The sequence below is a fragment of the Camellia sinensis genome, chromosome 12, assembly GCF_055761805.1.
Source record: "Camellia sinensis isolate YWXY chromosome 12, ASM5576180v1, whole genome shotgun sequence".
Taxonomy (NCBI): Eukaryota; Viridiplantae; Streptophyta; class Magnoliopsida; order Ericales; family Theaceae; genus Camellia; species Camellia sinensis.
This window is the reverse complement of record NC_138972.1, coordinates 144992503-145012674: the sequence shown is the minus strand read 5'-3', so window position 1 is coordinate 145012674 and position 20172 is coordinate 144992503. Positions and strand designations below refer to the sequence as shown.

At 33.3% G+C, this 20172-nt stretch overlaps 2 protein-coding genes across 3 annotated transcripts; both read left to right on the top strand.

Annotated features, from left to right (window-relative positions):
• Nucleotides 1–5758: 5758 nt before the first annotated feature.
• LOC114298756 (putative protein phosphatase 2C 10) lies at nt 5759–11738 on the top strand. 2 transcript variants are annotated; one of them, XM_028243369.2, is made up of 6 exons: nt 5759–6159; nt 6269–6372; nt 7487–7726; nt 8562–8838; nt 10828–10982; nt 11225–11738. In XM_028243369.2, exons 2-6 carry the CDS (start codon nt 6343–6345, stop codon nt 11363–11365), a joined length of 843 nt encoding a protein of 280 aa, XP_028099170.1. In that variant the 5' UTR covers nt 5759–6159; nt 6269–6342; the 3' UTR covers nt 11366–11738. The 2 variants fall into 2 exon arrangements, with proteins under 2 accessions (XP_028099170.1, XP_028099171.1); XM_028243370.2 differs by having other exon boundaries at nt 5789–6159; nt 6255–6372.
• A 3006-nt stretch (nt 11739–14744) lies between these two features.
• LOC114298755 (alpha/beta-Hydrolases superfamily protein) lies at nt 14745–18617 on the top strand. The gene is made up of 5 exons (XM_028243368.2): nt 14745–15038; nt 15741–16116; nt 17599–17691; nt 17860–17927; nt 18360–18617. The coding sequence occupies exons 1-5, from the start codon at nt 14773–14775 to the stop codon at nt 18508–18510; spliced, it is 954 nt and encodes a 317-aa protein (XP_028099169.2). The 5' UTR covers nt 14745–14772; the 3' UTR covers nt 18511–18617.
• Nucleotides 18618–20172: the final 1555 nt, after the last annotated feature.

The following is a 20172-nucleotide window of genomic DNA, read 5'->3' as shown; positions in this document are numbered from 1 at the left end:
TGATGAGATTATACGGCGATGGCAACTTGATGATCAAGAATTCTACATCCACTGTTCGGGAGCCTACTCGAACGGGTAGCCTGATTTTCCTCAATGGATACTCTGGATTGGCATTGAAGCCGAATAGTGGATAAGGGGTCGGAGAGAGATCGGATTCGGAGAAGCCGAGTTTGGTAAAAGTCCTATAGTACATAATCTCCGAAGTGCTCCCCGGATCAATGAGTGCGCGCTCAACTGTGAACCGGTTTACGCATAACTCGATTATCAAGGGATCAATGTGGGGCAGTGTTACTCCGGCTAAATCTGAATCATCAAAAGTAATGCCCTTGGCTTCGTAGGGCCGTTTAGTCGACGTGAGTTGGTTATGAGGCTCAGACTCTGACCGGATCGTGTGCACCGCTGATGACATCGGCAGGCTGTATATCATGTGGATTATGCCGAGAGGAGGTGAATCCTGTCTTAAGGCTATTGCAGTGTTTGGGACCGCCGGTGCTTTGAATTTCTTGGGTAGCACTGCCTTTGTAATTCGTCGGACAAAAGGATTGTGTTGATCTGCATCCGAGCTGTTTCTTCTTTGCTTGAGTCTTATACGGGGCCTCTCTTCAGAAGAACTGGAAGTGTCAGCTCGGGCTTTCTTCTTGAGCTCCGGGGGTAATGAGTCGGAGTTGTTATTAGTGTCTTGTTGTCGGGCTTGAGATCGTCGACCATCTGTCCTCACGAGTTGCTCCGGGCCTTGGTGTGCGGCTTGTTTGGACTTCGCCACCTCCGAGGCCAAATCCAGGCGGAGACGTTCGTTCTCTGCGCTCATGTTCTCCAACCTTTGTTCGTTTTTCTTTGCCTGTTCCATGATCGCTTGGATTGCTTCATGTTCTGGAGTCGAAGGTGAGGTGAAGTTCAGGGCGTGTTTTACGGGGGTGGTGTCCGGTCCAAGCATGTTCGTTGGAGTGAGGTCGTTTCTCTGCGTGGTTTCATCAATGACTATCGGAGGGTCCTCCGTTACGCCCACCATAGATGTGTTTGAGTATTCCCACAGACAGCGCTAGTTATGGAGAAGTGATTTTGGAGATACTCTTCTGATCTTGGGGAGCGCTCGTGATCCTCCGATAGTCACCTGAAAGGAAATAAACACTCCGGTCGGGGGTGCCAGAATTAGCACTTCGACGGACAAGTCAATCACCAGCTCTAGGTTACTTGTATTCTAAGTTAAATACCACAATTATCACATACCTCTCCAAGATTGCAGGTCTCCTATTTATAGTATTCTCCTTGGGTCTGGGAACTTGGCCCACTCTTAGCCTCTATAGTGCATTCCTACACGACACTTATTAGTAGGAACGCCGGCTCTTATACTCGGCCCCTCAACTGGATAGAGTAAATGCCGAATAGAAGTCACGTTCGGGGCCGTCCTGTCCTACTCTCGTTGATCCAGAAGTTATTTGGCTCCCACAGAGATATATGGATATATAAGCTGTGTCTCAGAGTTGTTCAACCTCTAGAAAGGGAGGGGAGGCCCTCTTCTTATAGAGGATGCAATCCAAAGCTTCCAAGGGAAGCTAAGTAAATGATGAAATCCCTCCATACACATGTATGGAGGGCAGGTTCTGTGCTCACCAGCTGGCACAGCTGGCATGCACAAAGCCTAAAAAAGGTAAAGAAAAGGTTCCGGCCAGCAAAAGGGCCGGTCAACCAATATCTGTGGCCGGCCGACCACAAAAGGGTGTCGGTCGGCCAAACACTCGGCCGATAGCAACAATACATGGTTGATGGCATCATGCCATAGCCGATGGGTTTCAGGGATGGCTAACAAGCCACTTCCCATACTCAGAAGCACAAAACACAAGCCCTTGGTGCTCAAACAAAGATAAGACAGTCAGGTTGAGAGATCCTAAGGCACGGCGCGCAGCTAAGTCCTTCGGGAACTCAAAACGAACACGATCATGGATGATCATCGAGTGTTCCGACGATGACATCCAAGTCTTGAGGACGGTCAAAAATGGGGTGTCTACAGGCATACATAAACGGCTGAACAATTCAAGACATCATGTCCACTGATTAGCTAGTAAGTCTGATAAGCTTTCATTAGGAAAGGTTCAAAATCACAAGCTACCTATCCTGATGCAGGGTATTTCCTTAATGTACTCTCTCTTTGGCTGCATATTGTTACATGTCATTTTCGTAAATTTTATTTATGTGGGAGATTATTGGAAAAAATGAATTAAAATTTACTCCAATAGTTGTTTCGTGAGATGGAAGGATGTGTCCTTTTAAAGGGTTATAACCTTTCTGAAGAGTTACGGAGAAATCTATAAATTCCATCTCCCTCACTTTGATTTGGATGGAGAATTCGTTATTTCTTCTTCATCTTTGCATTTATTCTTCATATTTTTCCTGAGTATAATTTTTCTTATAAAGAGAGTGCATGCACAACGAAATTTGCTAGGCTTGCAATAGTAGTGCTGCTAGTACAAGTTATTGATCGTTGTATCATGGGAGATAGATGTCCATTGAATCCTAAGCACCGATGGGAGGACGAATCTGTCTTAAGAAAAGAGTGTCATACACTCGACTCGATCATGTTTTATCTATTTATGTACTGTAAGTTTTATTTTAGTTTTGGTTTTGCCTAAAAATCGTTTACATATTTTTAAATTAGATTTTCCATATAGTTTGGTATTATTTTTCTAACATCTTTTACCTTTCCTTTTTTCTTCTTCAATTCCCCTTTACAAGTTTCCATAGGTTATTGAGTCATTGTGAGCACACAACACAACAAAGTTGAGGACTATAATGAAGAGCATTCATTACGAATAATTGGCTTAGGAGTTTGTGTGCAAAGGTGATTGATATGTGTTCTTATTGGTTAATCCAATTATTTTTTCCGGTACTCATTCACCAAGTTGTAAGTATTCTCGCATTCTTTCCTTCTTCCTATGCTACATCCATTTTGATTATTTCTTTGTTTATTCTGAATTTTTTATTTTTATTTTTTTATCGAAACCCATGCACCAAAGAAAGTAAAGTCGAGATTGCAAGACTCTCAGGATTGCAAGGCTACCAGTGAATCATGCAAGCAGTAAATCTATGTATGTTTTTCTTCTATTTAATCTATTTGAATTAGAAATTAAATTTAAATTAATATTTTTTTATTGTTGACTTTGTTTTGCTTTGTATATATTCCCATACTACTACTTATTTGAACTAATTCTTACAACATTGCATTGTTGTGGGATAGGAAACTATAATGATTTTTCATTTAAAATGCTCTATTAGCTCAAAAAAATTTATCTAAATTTTTAATTTTTAAATTTTAGTAAATACACATGGCATAGAAATATTAGTCCATCTAAATATCTATAATTTTGAAAATTAAAAATCTGAAAATAAAATGTCAAAAATAAAATTTATCCATCTAATTTGAAAGTTAAAAACATTTAAAGGAAGTTCCAAATATAACTTTAGTCTTATTTAATTTCAAAATTAAAAATATTTACTTAAAAAAATAAAAAAGAATGGAAAGGCATAATTTTATGTCTTCCTATTCTATATTTGAGTGATTCTCTCATTTAAAACCCAAAAATTATGGGATAGTTTTCATAATTTTGAATTTTAAAATTTATTTCTTCACAGGTAACCAATTAGATTTTTTTTTCAATTTTTTAAATAAAAAAATTAGAAAAATTAGTTTGAGAGATTAGAGCACTCAAAAAATTAGTTTGAGGAGAATTTATTTATTTATTCGTTTAATTCGGATATTATGTAAGACACAAGAATAATAATAATTTTTTTAAATTGAAAATTTGATTTTAGGCAATGATCAATTTGAATTTGAATTGATCTTCTTATATATATATATATATATTATTTTAGGTAAAGATGTTATAAGATTTTGAAGAAATTTTATTTATTATTTTTTTAATTCAAAAATTATATGAACAGATTTGAATTGATCCTTCTTTGATTTATTGTAGGGAATGAAGGATTTTAGGTAAAGATTTTAAAATATGAACAAATAATTATTTAATGGGGGGTTTGGTGATAGACCCCTCACTATATAATTTATTTTTCAAAAGGATAAGAATTATATAGGTATTTTTAAAACCCCATAATATTTTAAAACTTGTTTCTTTTACTATATTACCCTCATATCTATCAGCTCTCTTATTAAGCCATCCTCATAGTGTATTTCAGAGTAAAATTTTACTTTGAAAGTACAATTTTACCCTAAATCATAGTAAACTTTACAGAGTAATATTTTACTTTGAAATTACAATTTTACTTTGAATCAAAATAAAGTTTACTATGATTGAACGTAAAATTTTAAATTTTGTACCATGAGTAAAATTTTAGTCTGAAAGTATAATTTTACTCTGAATCAAAGTAAAATTTTAAATTTTGTACCTTTTCCACTTCCACCAACCGATGGCGAACCAGATCTACGGACTTTGTTGGTGCACCATTGTTGCCTTTATATCTAAAGCCCTCAGATCTGAATCTCTCGCATTTTAACTTTCTCAAACTCGTTTTCATCATTTTCCTTCCCAACATGACAACACGAGGAATAGAGCAAAAACATGAGGGTTTGGATGTAGTGAATCTGAGAAGAGAAAAAAGAGATAGAGAGATTCGATGACGGTGCAGTGGAGGCGACATCGAGAACGGTGGTGAACCAACTGTGAGAACTAACCTTTGGTGGAAAAATCCAACCAGTGATGCACACTCTCTTCTCAACCTCGTCATTGGTGAGAGACCATGAACCGATGATAAATGATGCAGAAGATTGGGAAGATGAGAGGTTTTGTAGTCATCGCCAGCGGTGGTTGTGGTAGCGGAGGTGAGGTACTCGGTGAAGGATTAGCGGCGGCTTCTCGGTCGGGCGATGGGGGAGATCGACGGAGATTAGGAAAGGGAGAGGGTAGAATAGTCTGATAAAATATTTAAATAATAAATTTTGTCTTTTATACAAGATTTTATAATTACGAGGGAGTTTTGAAAGTATAATTTTTTTTTTGGTCCTTTTAACAATAAAAGGAAGGTAAGAGGAGTTTATAACCAAATTTTCCTTATTTAATTCATTTTTTTAAATTGGAAGGCCAACAAATTGTATTTCTATATTTGATTTTAGAAAAGGACGAATTTAGGCAATTATCTTAGAAGATGTGTTTAAAAAGATTTTATTTATTTGTTTGTTTAATTTAAAAAAAAATTATTTATTTATTTTTTAATTCAAAAATTATATGAACATATTTGAATTGGTCTTTTTTTTTAAATATATTTATTTAAGGGAAGGAAGGATTTTAGGTAGATTAACAAATAAATATTTAATTTATTTCTTTAAATTGAAAGTTAAACGAGCTATGATTATGTATTTGATTTTAGAAAAAGATGAATTTTAGACAATGATATTAAGAAATGGGTTTGAAAATATTTTATTTATTTATTTGTTGTTTAATTTAAAAATTATGTGAGATACATAAATATTTATTATTTTTTTAAATTGAAAAATTAATTTTAGGCAATAATCTTAGAAGATGGGTTTAAAAAGATTTTATTTATTTAATTTAGAAATGATTTAATTAAATTTCATTTAATTTAAAATATTAAAATTAAATTATTTATCCGTTCATAAGAAATGGAAGTAAAATTAACAGCAAAAGTAGGTGCAAAGGCAATACCGAGTTGAAAAAGTCAAGGGAGCTGACCAAAGATGGGGTCCCACGCACAGGTGACCAAATCAGTACTCTTTGCTTTTGTCAGAAATAAAGAAAACTAAAAAAAACAGCTGTAACATAAAAATCAAACAAACAGTCCTCTGACTAGCGCTGTGAAATTAAAGAAACAATAAAGACATCAAAGTCAATAAGGAAGGGAGGCCACACACAGCTTTGGTTTCACAGCGAATCCAAGACTACAACCCCCCTTCCCAAACAAAACCCAAATTGCTTTTACAAACCCGAACCCTTCAATTCCTTCCTAATCACACTGCATATATATTGTTTATTTGTAAAAAAAAAATTAGAAAAAAAAAAAAATCTTTACTTGAATTGAATACATATCTATATTCTGTACGAGGACTCAGTCAGCAGCATAGAAAAACCCATATCTCCCTTTCCTTTTTCTTGTGTTTTCTTGTTATTGGTGGATCGGCTTCTGAATTCTCAGGTACCCATCTGTTAATTTTCTTGATTTTTTTTAAAAAAATTTATTCTGGGTATGTTTGTTTTGATGATCTGAATGATTTGAGTTGACTGATACAGCTTGTGAAATTCAGGGTTTTGTTTGGAAGAAGAGCTAGTAGATGTTGAGTTGGAGAGGTAGAAGGTGAACTGGGTCTGACTTTTTTTTATGGATAATTTATGTTGCTTCGGTTCTCAGGTGGGGATACTAAAACAATTTATGAATTTGTACTATCTTTTTTAGTTCCTGCATACTTTTTTGGTGAATTTTATGGTATGGTTGTTGAATCTCTCTCTTGAAGTTGATGATCCATTAGATTTGAAGGTGGGTTTTGTGTTTTGGAGATTAAAATTTTGGGGGATTGTCTGTTTATGGAAATTTTAATTAGGGTTTCAGTTGAAAAATGGGGAAAGTCTAAATTATGTTGGTTTGTAAGTTTAAATTGTATGGATTATCCTTCTCATAAAGAGATCTTGTGATGTCTTCTCTGGGAAGCTCTTCTGATTTGTGAAAGAAATCAATTTTCTTGAAAGGAGTTTCTGATCTTTGCTGGATTTTGAGATTGGAACTATTGAGTGAGGGTGAGTTGTCTGTTCTTATCCCTAGTGCTATGTTTGGATCTTGGATTTATTTAGGGAAAGGAAGGTAATAAATTTAATTTAATTTTCTCTTGATCTTTTCCCTTTTCTTTTTTCTTTTCCTTTCCCTCCCAAAATCCCTCATCCAAACATAGACTAAGGGATTGCTAGTACTGTTTTTCCAGTATGTTGATTGATGAGGTAACTTGTGGCCATGAGGATATTTTCTGTGTTGTATGAACTCTTCTATTTCCTCCAAAGTATCCATGTGTTTGACTCCCGCGGTACCCAATTTAGACACTTGGATCCTTCAATTTTTCACAAAGTTTGAAGAATAAGAAACTTGCATTTGCTAGAAAAGAAACATTTATAATCTATAACATAGATGAAAGATAAAAGTTTCACTTTTTTATTATTTATTTATTATTATTATTATGAAGAAAAGTTAAATAATTTCGAGTACATTTCTATATAATTTAGAACATCTCATCGAAGAATATTATATAATATGTAATATATGTGTGCGCATAACAAATCTCTATACCCATACCCAACACTTTTACCTAAGTCCATGTAACATAGGATATTTGTGGTTTGATCATATGGATTTACAAATTGTTACTCTCATTTTTTTTTTCACTTGAAGATGTTTGAACAAACAGTTAGTGGGACAGGATGTTGTATTTCTGTTATGCAAGGTATGTTTTAAAGCTGAATGTTTTCTATCACTTCAGTTCTCAGGGGGACGATCGTCAGGTGGCTCTGGCAAAGGAAGAAGCCATCAAGGGCCTATCAAGTATGGGTTCAATCTGGTAAAAGGGAAAGCAAATCATCCCATGGAGGATTATCATGTTGCTAAATTTGTTCAATACCATGGACGTGAGCTTGGACTATTCGCTATTTATGATGGGCATTTGGGAGATAGTGTGCCTTCCTATCTGCAAAAGCATTTGTTTCCCAACATTCTAAAGGAGGTGGGTTGTTGGTTTGAAATCACTTTGGGTTTGGCCATTGCTTTTTTAGTAGCTTTATGCGGTTGGTAATTGCTAAAAAGTTGTTCTGTTGGGTCTTTTCAAACTTGCTTTTTGGTGAGAAATTATCATATCACCCTTAGGCCATGTTTGTTTGGGCGGACTGGATAGGTTAGATTAGTAACTAATAGTCTTAGACTACGAATCCCTTTAGATTGTGTATCCTATCCTATGTTTGGATTGAGTTAGAATTATAAGGAGGGATTAATAAAATATTATCTAATTCAATGTTTGTTTAAGGGGATGGGAATGGATGAGACATGACAGGACATGAGACATCCAATATATTGACTGTAATACCTCTATTATGGTCATTTGACAAGTTAGTCCAGACTTTGATTTAGTCCCTTAATTTATATCCCACCCCCTATGTGGGATCAAATAGTTTATCATATATGGGATATTATATCCGAATGGATTGTTAGTCCGCATTTCAATTTTTAACCAAATATCGGATTAATAATTTTATTGGACTATTAGTCCAATCCCAAGCACATTTCTGCCCAAACAAACATGATCTTATAGTATTGGGGAGCCTCTGCAAGGATATAGTGGAATTTTTGAAAGTATTGAGGTAAAATCATCTTTTCACAAATTTGATAAAAAATTTGCTTTTTTATGGAGAAGTAACTCTAAACAGGCTTATTTGCTTTTGATTTTTTTTGCAAAAAAACTGCTTATTTAGATCTACTCAATCAGGACCTTAATATGTAATTAGGATTTCTATTATGGTTTCGGACAACATATGCTATTTAACCATGTTTTCAAATCATTTCAGGAGGAGTTTTGGACTGACCCGAATAGGTCCATTTCTAAAGCTTATGAAAGAACGGATCAAGCAATCCTATCACATAGTCCTGACTTGGGTAGAGGTGGATCTACTGCTGTCACTGCAATTATTATAAATGGTCGAAAGCTTTGGGTGGCCAATGTTGGTGATTCACGAGCAGTTCTTTCAAGGGGAGGGCAAGCGATTCAGCTGACAATTGATCATGAGCCCAATACGGAGCGGGGTAGCATCGAAGACAGAGGGGGATTTGTCTCAAACATGCCAGGTTCAGTCTATGGCCTATTCTCACTTGTGTCATATCAGAAGCTAATCTTATATGCTAGTATAAGGCTTCTAAAATTAGGCAATCTCTGTGTGCTTGAATCTAGTCATCAATTCTTAAGCAGGATCATAATTGCATTTTCCCCCCTCAGGTTTTGGATTTATGTTATGAGTTTTAATGATGTAGGATTTGGAAACAACATGCATAACTTTCATTTTTCTTGAAGAAACTTAGTCTATAATCTTAATATATATGTATTAATTCACTAATAAAATATGTTCATATTTTGTTAGAAATATAAGAGTTCTAGTAGTTGGTGAAAATATCTTTCTCCTAATTTGGCCCCCCTCAAGTTAAATTCCTGGTTCTGCCCCTGGTTGTTGATCCAAAAACGAAACAGAAAAGCAGTTGGGGTGTTTGTCGTTTAGTGGAGCTGGTGGGTGAAGCAACTGGTTGAAGCCCATTTGGGAAGGGGCAATGAACTATTTTTTGGGAAGACTGAAGTGTAGCTTGAGATGATTGGAGTGTAGGTTTCTACAAATAAGGGATAGGTTTTGTGAGATTGAAGTGTGTGATACGAAGAAGAGGGGTTTGGTGACTGACCACTAAGCCAACCCTTATATAGACTATTCTTTTTAGATTAGAAAACACTGATGTTGTAATTTGTTTGACTTGCCTCTATTTAACATCTTGGAAATGGAACAATGCCTGACAAATGGGGAAGCACTTTGACTCCAATAGATAAGAATAATGGTGATTATTCTTAACTTCAGGTAACTCGTTCTGTTCCTTGTCTCTGGACTACCAACACCTTGCAGTAGGGAATTGTGTTTTCATGATTGATTGTCCTTTGATGATATACCTTTAGTCAAGCAACAAGAGTTTACATAGTATAAAAATGGTTTTCAGTAAAGGCTTAAACATAAATTATGAAGAGGTATTTTCATGTTTTAATTATAAAATGTTATTTTTGTGTTCTCAGCCAAGAATGTACAAACTAAAAGTGAGATTGGAGGAATAATTAAAATTATCAGCAACAATCTGCAAAAGTACTACTTTTTATGTTTTCGTTATCTATGATAAGGACAGTATACATGCAAAATGTTTTATTTGAAATTACAGGGGAATATTCCATTGCTATATGATGTTTGAGTAGTTAAAAAATGATGTTGAAAAAAATGAATGAATGCAGTTGAAAGGAGTAGGTTAATAGAGGTGTTACCATAAGCCACCAGCTGTTAGATTGAGTTGTATCTCTTGTCACTGTCACCCACCCCCAATGGGAAGGTGCATGGTCTAAGTACTATGGGTGGGATACAAGGTTTGGTGTCTTACTTATCCCGAGGAAAAAAAGGGGTAAAGGTCTTTTCCAATGCTGAACACAATCAATGATAGAAGTTATTATACAATATGTTCCTCGGGATAAGCAAGACACCAAACCCTGTATCCCACCCATAGTACTTAGACCATGCACCTTATCATTGATTATTATACAATATGTTCCAGCCATTTGAACACAATCAATGATAGAAGTTGATATTTGGTATTGAGTTTTATGCTTTTGAACTCGGTTTTAAAATCTTTTCCTTTGGTGAAGATATAGATATCCTTATTTGTCTAAATTGCAAAAAAAATTTCGTTATCCTACTTCAGTATTTCACTTTAGACAGACCCTAATGCAAATTTAAGCTGATCTCTGGTTTGTGTTCTTTTTACTTTTGAGTAATTGTTTTTGATAAATGCTGCACACTCAAGACCTTACTTCTATCCTTCCTGTTCTCTACTACTAAGTTTTGCATCTCTCGGAGAAATAGAACAAAAGTTACAAAATCCATTGAAGTTGTTCATTTCGAAAGCTAATTGCAAATTGGGGTCCTTGGTTTTTTTCACCTTTCATCTACATTTATACATCAGATCTTGAAATGGAATAATTCATGTACATTTTTTGGTATGGTATAAATAGTCATAAACACTTCTGTTGCATAATTTCAGGAGATGTTGCAAGAGTAAATGGCCAACTGGCTGTTTCTCGTGCTTTTGGGGACAAGAACCTGAAATCACATCTGCGGTCTGATCCTGATGTAACAAATGCTGATATTGATGGCGATACTGATCTTCTCATCCTTGCAAGCGATGGTTTATGGAAGGTGAAATTCTTCTCTCTCTCTCTCTCTCTCTCAACTAGTTTTAACCGTTAATGATTCAGACAACCGTCTCTAATTGGATTACATTAGCTGAAATTAGATAGTTTAGCGACTAAATAGACAAAATTAATAGTTTAAAGATGAAATAGAAAAAATGGTGATAGTTTACAAGATAAAAGAGAGATTAACCCTTATCTTATAGATACTGCCGTTTCTTTTTCTTATTTTGCTTGCAATTAATCCAGGTCATGGCTAATCAAGAAGCGGTTGACATTGCGAAGAAGATCAGGGACCCACAGAAGGCGGCAAAGCAACTAGTAGTCGAAGCATTGCATAGAGAGAGTAAAGATGATATCTCGTGTGTTGTTGTTCGTTTCGGGGGGTAAACGACGAGTATAATCCCGGCATGCAGGATTGTATATTAGTGGGGGGTTTTCTGTTGCGGGGATGCGATTCTATACTTCTTAAAAACAAGTTTTAAGCCCTTGTGGTGTCTGGCATGAGGATGGAAGTTATTCCAGAACAGGTTATATACCCCTTTCCTTTCGCTGGTCGTGTAATATGTAATTTTATTTTTGTACTCGGGTTGTGTGGTTTGTTGTTGCTCGATTTCTTTGTTACGTAGATTCATACCATTATTTTTGTATAATATGTGCAGCGACTGAAAAAGCTGTGCTGTCGACAGCCATGGATTCTTGTAATAACGAAATAGGATGTATGCATTTGTTGTGAATGGACAAAACTGTTGTCTTGTTGGTATATTACAACAACTGCTTGGTTGGAGATTGGATATGCTTCACGCCTGTGCTGATTGATGAGGGCATTATGAAGCTCTTGATACTCCTCATATCTGATGCTTGCTGCAATTTAAATGGGTTGCTTAAATTTTATTTATTTACTGTAGAGATTATATGTCACATAAGTTTGCTGTTGTTTTTACATACTGCTTATGCAGTAAAATAATTTGAATAAATTGGTTATTTTAAAGTTGGGTTGAGTTTTTTTTTTTTGTGCAGCTCATGGAGTTGTACAAAATCATCATCATCTTCTTTCTTTATTTTTTTTTTTATCATTTTTTTATAAAGGGAAATTGAGACACAGTTAACTGAAATAATTTGAAAATAGTTTATTATTACGAAGTAAGAAAAAGAAGGTAATTTCTGTTTTATGATTATCAGTTTATAACTTGCTAGAAGTTGTCGCCAAACAGGGTGCAACACACAACAATTTGTGTCATTTTGAACCTCATGGGGTTGCAGCAAAAATCTGCTATTTGGCCCTATTCATCTATTTGTTATATGACTAGGCAACCTCATCCTGATTACTATTTAAGTATTTTTGCTCTAAATTTACAAATAATTGGACAAAAATGATATGACAAAAGTTGATTTGGTCTGTGCTATGAGTCAAGGAGCAGCTTGCAAAGGACGTAGTCTTATTGTCAATTTTTTGAAAAGAAAAATGCTTGGAACCCTTAAAGTTGGGGACTCTCATGATTTTTAAAATGATGCGGGTTAATTATGTGTTTTTATTATTTTATTTTATTTTTTTATTTTTTCTTGGACCAATCACAGTGGGTAGAGGTTGCGGAGGTCGTGTTTTTTTGAGAGTCTGTAGTATTATTGTTTTGGAAAATAGCTTTCACGTGGATCATTTTTTTTGAAATCCAAAACTTAATTTTCCAATCGGACCACAAAGTGAGTTTTATTTATTTATAACTTAATCTTCCAATCGGACCACAAAGTGAGTTTTATTTATTTATATTTTATTTATTTGGGTTAGAAATTTAAATCCCAAACTCGATCAGAAAATCAATAGGCTTAAAACTAAGTAAGTTTGACTTGTAAGTCAAAATATCAATATTAAGCCCTATAAAAATAAGATTGGGTAGAATGAACTGAGCGGTCAACATGCATGTGTTCATTACTATTTTCAAGACTAACATCCAATAAATTATTTTTTGATAATTCATTAGGATATCTCATACTCAGCCCAACTCAATGAAACCTGAATTAACTAAAATCACGTCATGTTTTTTTTTTTTTTTTTTTTATCTTCCCAAAATGATCACACAATTTTAATAAACATTTATTATTTATTTTATTTTATGGAATGACGTGGATGATTAATTCATCCTAACATAATTAACTAAACAAAGCTCATATAACGTATGACGGTTATAACTGTCTTTCATTCTTACATATATTTGTGTTAGAATTTCTAATTTTTCAAGATTTAAGAAATTTGGTGGATTTCAGGCTCAGATCCTTAAGGTTAAAAATAGGAAACTAACAAGCCCTATTCCTTTGGTAATATACCCCAAAATAATTTGTGGACTAGTTGTGTCTCTCGCCCTAGCCATTTGATCCTTGGAAACAAAAGCCACGTGGACCCACTATTTTAGAATTTAAGTTTGGGATTTTCTATTCTTTAAATAAAAATTATTGAGACTTTGAGATCTCAAATATACACAAATATCATGACATTTGGAAATTATATCAAGAATATCTCAAAATTTCATGAACATTACTAAATGAAATGATTTTGGCTAATATATATGACATAATTTTGTAAGACAAACTATTAATTAATCAACTTTGATAGAGACCCCCTCAATCACCAATCCCTACCACCCTCCACACACGTGGGGGTTGGTGATTGGAGGAAGAGATTTAAAAAAAAAAAAAAAAAGAAATCTGGCCAATCACAGGCCAAGGGAGTCGTGGGGGTCACTATTTAGAGGAGTTCTGGAACATTTTTGTTAATTAATTTTACTAATTGTAACAAACGACATCAACAAATAAATTGAACTATGGAGAATGGTTTTCTTGCATTTGTCCTATTAAATTTTGAATCAACAACAAAATTATTTTTTTATCTTTTTTACTTTCCATTGCTTCTTTTTACAGGAAAAAAAGAACAAAAAAAATTAAAAGGTAAGAGAGTAATTGACTTGAAGTGCCAATTTCATATATCACCTGTCTTTTGCTAAATATATACCCACTTTCACAATTGGCTTCCCAAAGTTTGTCACTTCCTTTTGAACTTTTCATTTCTCTAAAAATTCCTCCATCCATTCCTTTACAACCCATATATGCTATAATATATATTTCCAAAATCATCCATTTCTAAATCTAACTCTTTCCTAGGATTGGTTTTACATGCAATGCCAACCCTAGAAAAGAAAAAGAAAATCACATCAACCTTCATATGACCAAATGATGAAGTTCTTGATTCAAAAATACATGTGGGAAGATTGAAATATTATATAGCATCCTCCAATTTGTTGATCTTGTTTGGTTGCATTTCCCTTTTCTTCTTCAATGAAAAGTTGAAAACTCCCAATATTTCATATAGTTTTCATTTTTGTGCTAAAATATTTTTTAAAAATTCGAAAACATGTCGGTGTTGTTTCCTAAATAGTGAGTTTGTTTTTACTGAAAATTTAAAAACATTAATATTTTCATATCAATTTCATCTTTGAAAAAAAAAATTAAAAAATTCGAAAACAAAACATCTTGTTGGTAGAAAGTGGGCTGCTTTATTTAAAAAAAAAAAAAAAAAAAAAACCAGAAACAATTCTGGGTGTTTTTTATTGCTTTTTTTGGAAACAAAAAGACATGAAAAAGTTAAAAACACCCACCATTTTCATTTTTATGCGAAAATAACTTTTGCAAATCGCAACACGTCTTGTTGCTATTTCTTGAGATGTGAGTTGTTTTAAAACAATTTTTTCAAGCATAGTATTTAGAAACAGTTTGTCAAACAAATTCTTAGCACTTTGAAGTTGAAAATGGCGAAATGCTTTAGCTTCACGGCATCTCGAGATTTTTTCTACCGGTACTTCTTTGCTTATACCGGCCTTCGCTCCGTGACTGCCGACCTCGGCGACAACACCGTGATCCACTGCTGGGTTCCCAAAATCCATAACCCCACAAAACCCACCCTCCTCCTCATCCACGGCTTTGGCGCCAACGCCATGTGGCAATACAGCGACCTCCTTCGCCACTTCGTCCCCCGCTTCAACGTCTACGTACCGGACCTCCTCTTCTTCGGCCGGTTCGTTTCCCAACTCTAACACTGTGTTGGGTTAGAGGATTTAGAAAGGTATTTAAAAAGATAAAGGAAAAATGTGCGTGAAATTTAGGTGAAATGTATTCACATCTCACCTATGTTTGCCCTTTCATTTTTCAAATCCCTTATCAAATCCTCAGATCAAACTCAAGGTAAGTCATTATAACTAAATCCACAATTTTGTCTCGTTAAAAATATAATAACATTGACATTTTCAATAACTAAAATATTTTGTCGCTAAAAATGAATTTGTTCCTAAATTTTTGTATGTTATTTCACTTGCATTCATTAATTATTTATATGTTATATATATATATCTCCATTATTTTATTAATTAAAATTGTATTATTGTACGATATTTTTATAAAAATAACTGATAAAAGTGTAAAATAAACTATTAAATATTTGTTGAATGATAGATGATGTTCTTCATGCGTGTCTATGATGACCTTTGAAATTCATGAATAATTTAAATCTCACAAATTATTACTATTTTTTTTTTCTTGTTTAGATGATAATTATTTGGGAGAATTATAGCCCAGTGAATTTTTTAATTTTTTAGGTAAATATATGGAAAAATTTAAAAGTTCAATTATTAATATTAATAAAGTTTACTACTGTATTAATGTGTATTTATTTCTTAAATTTTATTGCTTGATAATTTTATTTTTATTAAAATTCCAACAGCTCCTCCACGGGTCGGCCGGAGCGGAACGAGGCATTTCAGGCACGGTGTTTGATGAGGTTGATGGAGGCCCATGGGGCGGTGTCGGTGGCGGAGAAGAAGAAGATGAGTTTGGTGGGGATAAGTTATGGTGGGTTTGTTGGGTATAGTATGGCAGTGCAGTTCCCGGAGGCGGTGGAGAGGATAGTGTTGTGTTGTACCGGGGTTTGTTTGGAGGAGAAAGATGTGGAGAGTGGGTTGTTTAAAGTGGCGGATTTGGACGAGGCGGCTAGTATTTTGATGCCCCAAACGGTGGACAAGTTGAGGGAGTTAATGAAACTTTCTTATGTCAAGCCTCCTAGAGGGTTGCCTTCTTATATTTTGTCTGATTTCATTCAAGTAAGTTACTTGCATTCATTCAATGAAATCAGATAAAAAAGGTTACTTGCGTAGTTGTTACCAAAAAAAAATAAAAATAAAAAAAATAAAAATAAAAAATAAAAATTAAAATTAAAAGAATTACTTGCATAGTTTTCTAGTTTCAACATTGCTACTATTATCCAAAAATTTGGAAAATGAAAAATCGTTTACAAATAGAATTTTTATATATTAAAAAGAAATTGCTAAAAACTATTATTAATATTGCAAAAAAATTGTATAAAAGAATATGTAAAGATTGTATTGAGATTATAAATATTATAGTTCTTATTGACAGTGCCATCAAAAGGACCATATAAAAACCATATAAAATGATGTTAGTAATATTTTTATAATTATGAAATATTATGATTCGTGTTGAGATGAAAGGATCATAAAGAGTCACGCCATTATGTATGTTTTTTTTTTTGTATGAAAATTATTTTTTTAGAGATAGGGGACCGAATTATCTGTTTTTAATTTTTTTTTGTCATTCTGTCTCCATGCGATCATAATTATTAGATTATATTTGTTTAGGGTACACTAAAATAGCATATTTTTTTTTTTATTTTTTTTGAGTCGCATCACCTTTCTATTTTTATGCACATCTTTTATAAAAATTCAAAAAATATACTTATTTAAATCATCACTAATAATATATTTTGAAATTTTTATATGATTAGAGCACATTGAAATAGGAAGATAGAAAAATAAACAGTGTGTTTGGTTTGAGTTTTCTGGATTAAATTTTTTGAAAACTAATTTTTTTGGTTTTTGTGTTTTTTTATTTTTAGTGAATAATTTTTAAATTTTAAACATTTTTTTTTACTTTTTTAGATGCACATTACTTAGATGTATCTAAAAAGTAAAAAAAAATTGTGAAAAAATATTTTTAAAAATTAATAAATACATAAAAATATAAAAAATGTTTTGAATTATTGTATTTTTTTTTTGTATTTTTGGTATTTAGTGAATTTTTAAAAGATTTTTTTACAATTTTTTTACTTTTTAAGTGTATTTATGTTAGGTGTGTTTAAAAAGTAAAAAAATTGCTTAAAATATAAAAAAAATTCAGTAAAAATAAAAAAATACAAAAAATAAGAAAGTAAAATTTTTTGAAAAGTATTTTTTTAAAAAGTGAAAACAAGCAAGGTAAAAAGTATTTTGAGACAAAGCAACACCTCCCAATTGGAGAGAAGTGAGACCCTATCCAATTAGACCTGTACGTCTTACCATTCCTCAAATAATTAAATCATGTAATTATGATTATTGAATTTAATCAAATTATAAAATGAATAACTTAGATTATCATTGTAAGACCTGTGTTAGAAGCCAAGGACCCAACTATGTAGAACGAGACTTCTTAATTAGAGAAGCTGGTTTTATATTATTATTCATTAACTTTAGAATTAAAATGCATTACTTTTTCTTTCAATACATTGAACTAATTTGTGTATGGGACAGGTTATGTGTACAGATCATCTAAAAGAGAAGAGAGAATTAATTGAAGAAATACTCAAAGATCGAAAGCTTTCTAATATTCCCAAGATCAATCAGGTTTTTATTTGTCATTTATATTTTAGTGCCTTTTTTTTTTCCCCAGATCAAATTGTAATTTGCAAGCTTTTTTTCTTTTAATTTATATATATCTTAATATTTGCCTTTTTACATTTTTTTTTATGAAAATTAATTATGATAAACTGTATGATTTTATTCTTTAAACAGCGAACGTTAATAATATGGGGAGAGCAAGATCAGATATTCCCACTGGAATTGGGGCACAGATTAAAAAGGTTCATAAACATTTAATATCTAATCTATAGTTTTTGCATTATAATTAATATTCATCTCCATTGACAAATATATGCTTTCTTTATTTTAGTAGAAAATATTTTCTTAATATTCTGGATGCTTTGTATGATAAAAAACAAAAATCAACTGAAATAAAGTAGAAATACTTTATTTAGGTCAAAAATGTTTTCTACTTTTAAAAAATAGAAAACGTTTCTGCCATCATGAATACCAACACTAGAGTCACCACTACTATCATTACCACATCACTAGCACAATCATTAGTACATTAGTTTTAAAATCATGACAAAACATAAGAAAATATTTTATGTTTCACAAAAATATTTATTTGTAAGAATATATATATTTTTACCAAAACAAAAAAAGTGTTTTATTACAATTTTTTTTGAATTTTAAAGTGTTTGCATGTATAGCCATATTGGGGAGAATGCTGAGCTAGTGATAATCAAGAATGGAGGGCATGCTGTCAACTTGGAGAGGCCTAAGGAGTTCACCAAGCACTTGAAGACTTTTCTTCATGGTTCATTTTTATCTTCTCCAACAGATAAAGAACGTGAAAGTTGATTTCAATATGTACATTTGTACACTATAAATTTCGTCTTCAGTATTAAATCAAAAATATTATGTTTGTGCGTACATTTAATTCCTTTTAAACGTTAAAATGGGATTTGAGAAATCATTTTTGCTCTTTCTAAGGTGCTGTCAAATCTTAATTTTACATTTTATTTCTGCAAGAACAATACATTTTTGATGTTATATGAAATTTGCCGAAACTTTGAAAAATGCCATGCAACCCTACATTTCCCCTTTTAGGTATGAAAATTCATTCAATACATATGCGCCTTCTTACATAACCCATACTGGAATAATGCAAAATAAGATGCATATAGTATAGACGGTCACTACAAGAAAATATATTTTTGACGACTAAAAAATTAGTCGCCAAAAGTCAAATTTTTAGTTGTTGAAATACTTTCGCAGCTAGATTGTCGTTGAGGGTAGTGGCGACTAAAGAAATTTAGTCGCCAAAACCGCTATAACATGGTGACTAATGTTTTAGTAGGCAAAAGTAAAAGGTATTAGCGACAAAATATGTTTAGTCGCTGATGAGTGAAATTGGCGACTAATATATTAGTCGCCCAAAGGATACTATTTAATTTAACTCACATCTTAAGCTATTAAATATTTTGTTACGAAAACCTCCAATATCTACGTCAACTAAATTGTTAGTGGCCAATTAGTGTTGTTTTAGCTACTAAATATTTAGATGCGGAAATGTTGATTCTGTAGGAAAACTTTCTCTCCGAGTATATGTAATTTACAGAATATTAAACACAGATATAACATACAAACAGAATTATACACAGAAACAGATCAAGTAGTTTTTCCCTTAACAGAATAATAAATAAAATACAAAACTTACTACTTTCTTGAAAAAATCAAACTAAGAACAAATTTGTGATTGAGGCCAGTGTATGGACACTGTGTCTTTAAGACAGAAATTCGTCCTCTCCTAGGTGCTCGAGAATGATGGACGTCCTGCCTCCAGGATTCAACAATCACCCCAAACAAATGCAGCACTGCAACCTTGTTTGTACAGCGAACCAGAATGTTTTATTTTCTGAACTCTCACAAGATGCAAAAATGAAGAATGAATGAAGCAGAGATCGGAGAAGACTGATTACGGAAGGGGAAAAAAAACATTCAACATCTTGGAATGGAGGATTGCTATAAATAACGGCAGTGAAGTGCCATTTCCGGAACAGACAAAAACGTTTTGAAGAACAGTCGCGACTGGTCGGAATTTGAGAAGGATCATAACCGAAAATTTTGAATTCAAAATTTCGGTATTTGTATTTTTCCCGCAGAATTTATTTGAAACATTTCAAATAATTTTGGAGCAAAAACAAAGGACGGGTTAAACCCACACCCGCGCCCGCCCCGACCCGGCCGGACGGACGGCGGCGGCGGCGCGCGCGCGTGGTGATGGTTTTGGGTTTGTCCATAACTCCTCCTCCTACAAAACTTGGGTACCCCTTGGGGCCCAACCCAAGGTCTCCAACTTAGAGCTTATAAACATTTTGAAACTATTCTAAGTTTCCTATGTGGGACAAGGTTTTAGATACCAACTCAAGGGAACCACACAAAACATTTCATGTTTATGAGGCTCACTACGGTATCAATTTCTTATTCACTCGTAAATGGTTTCGACCACCTGAGTATATA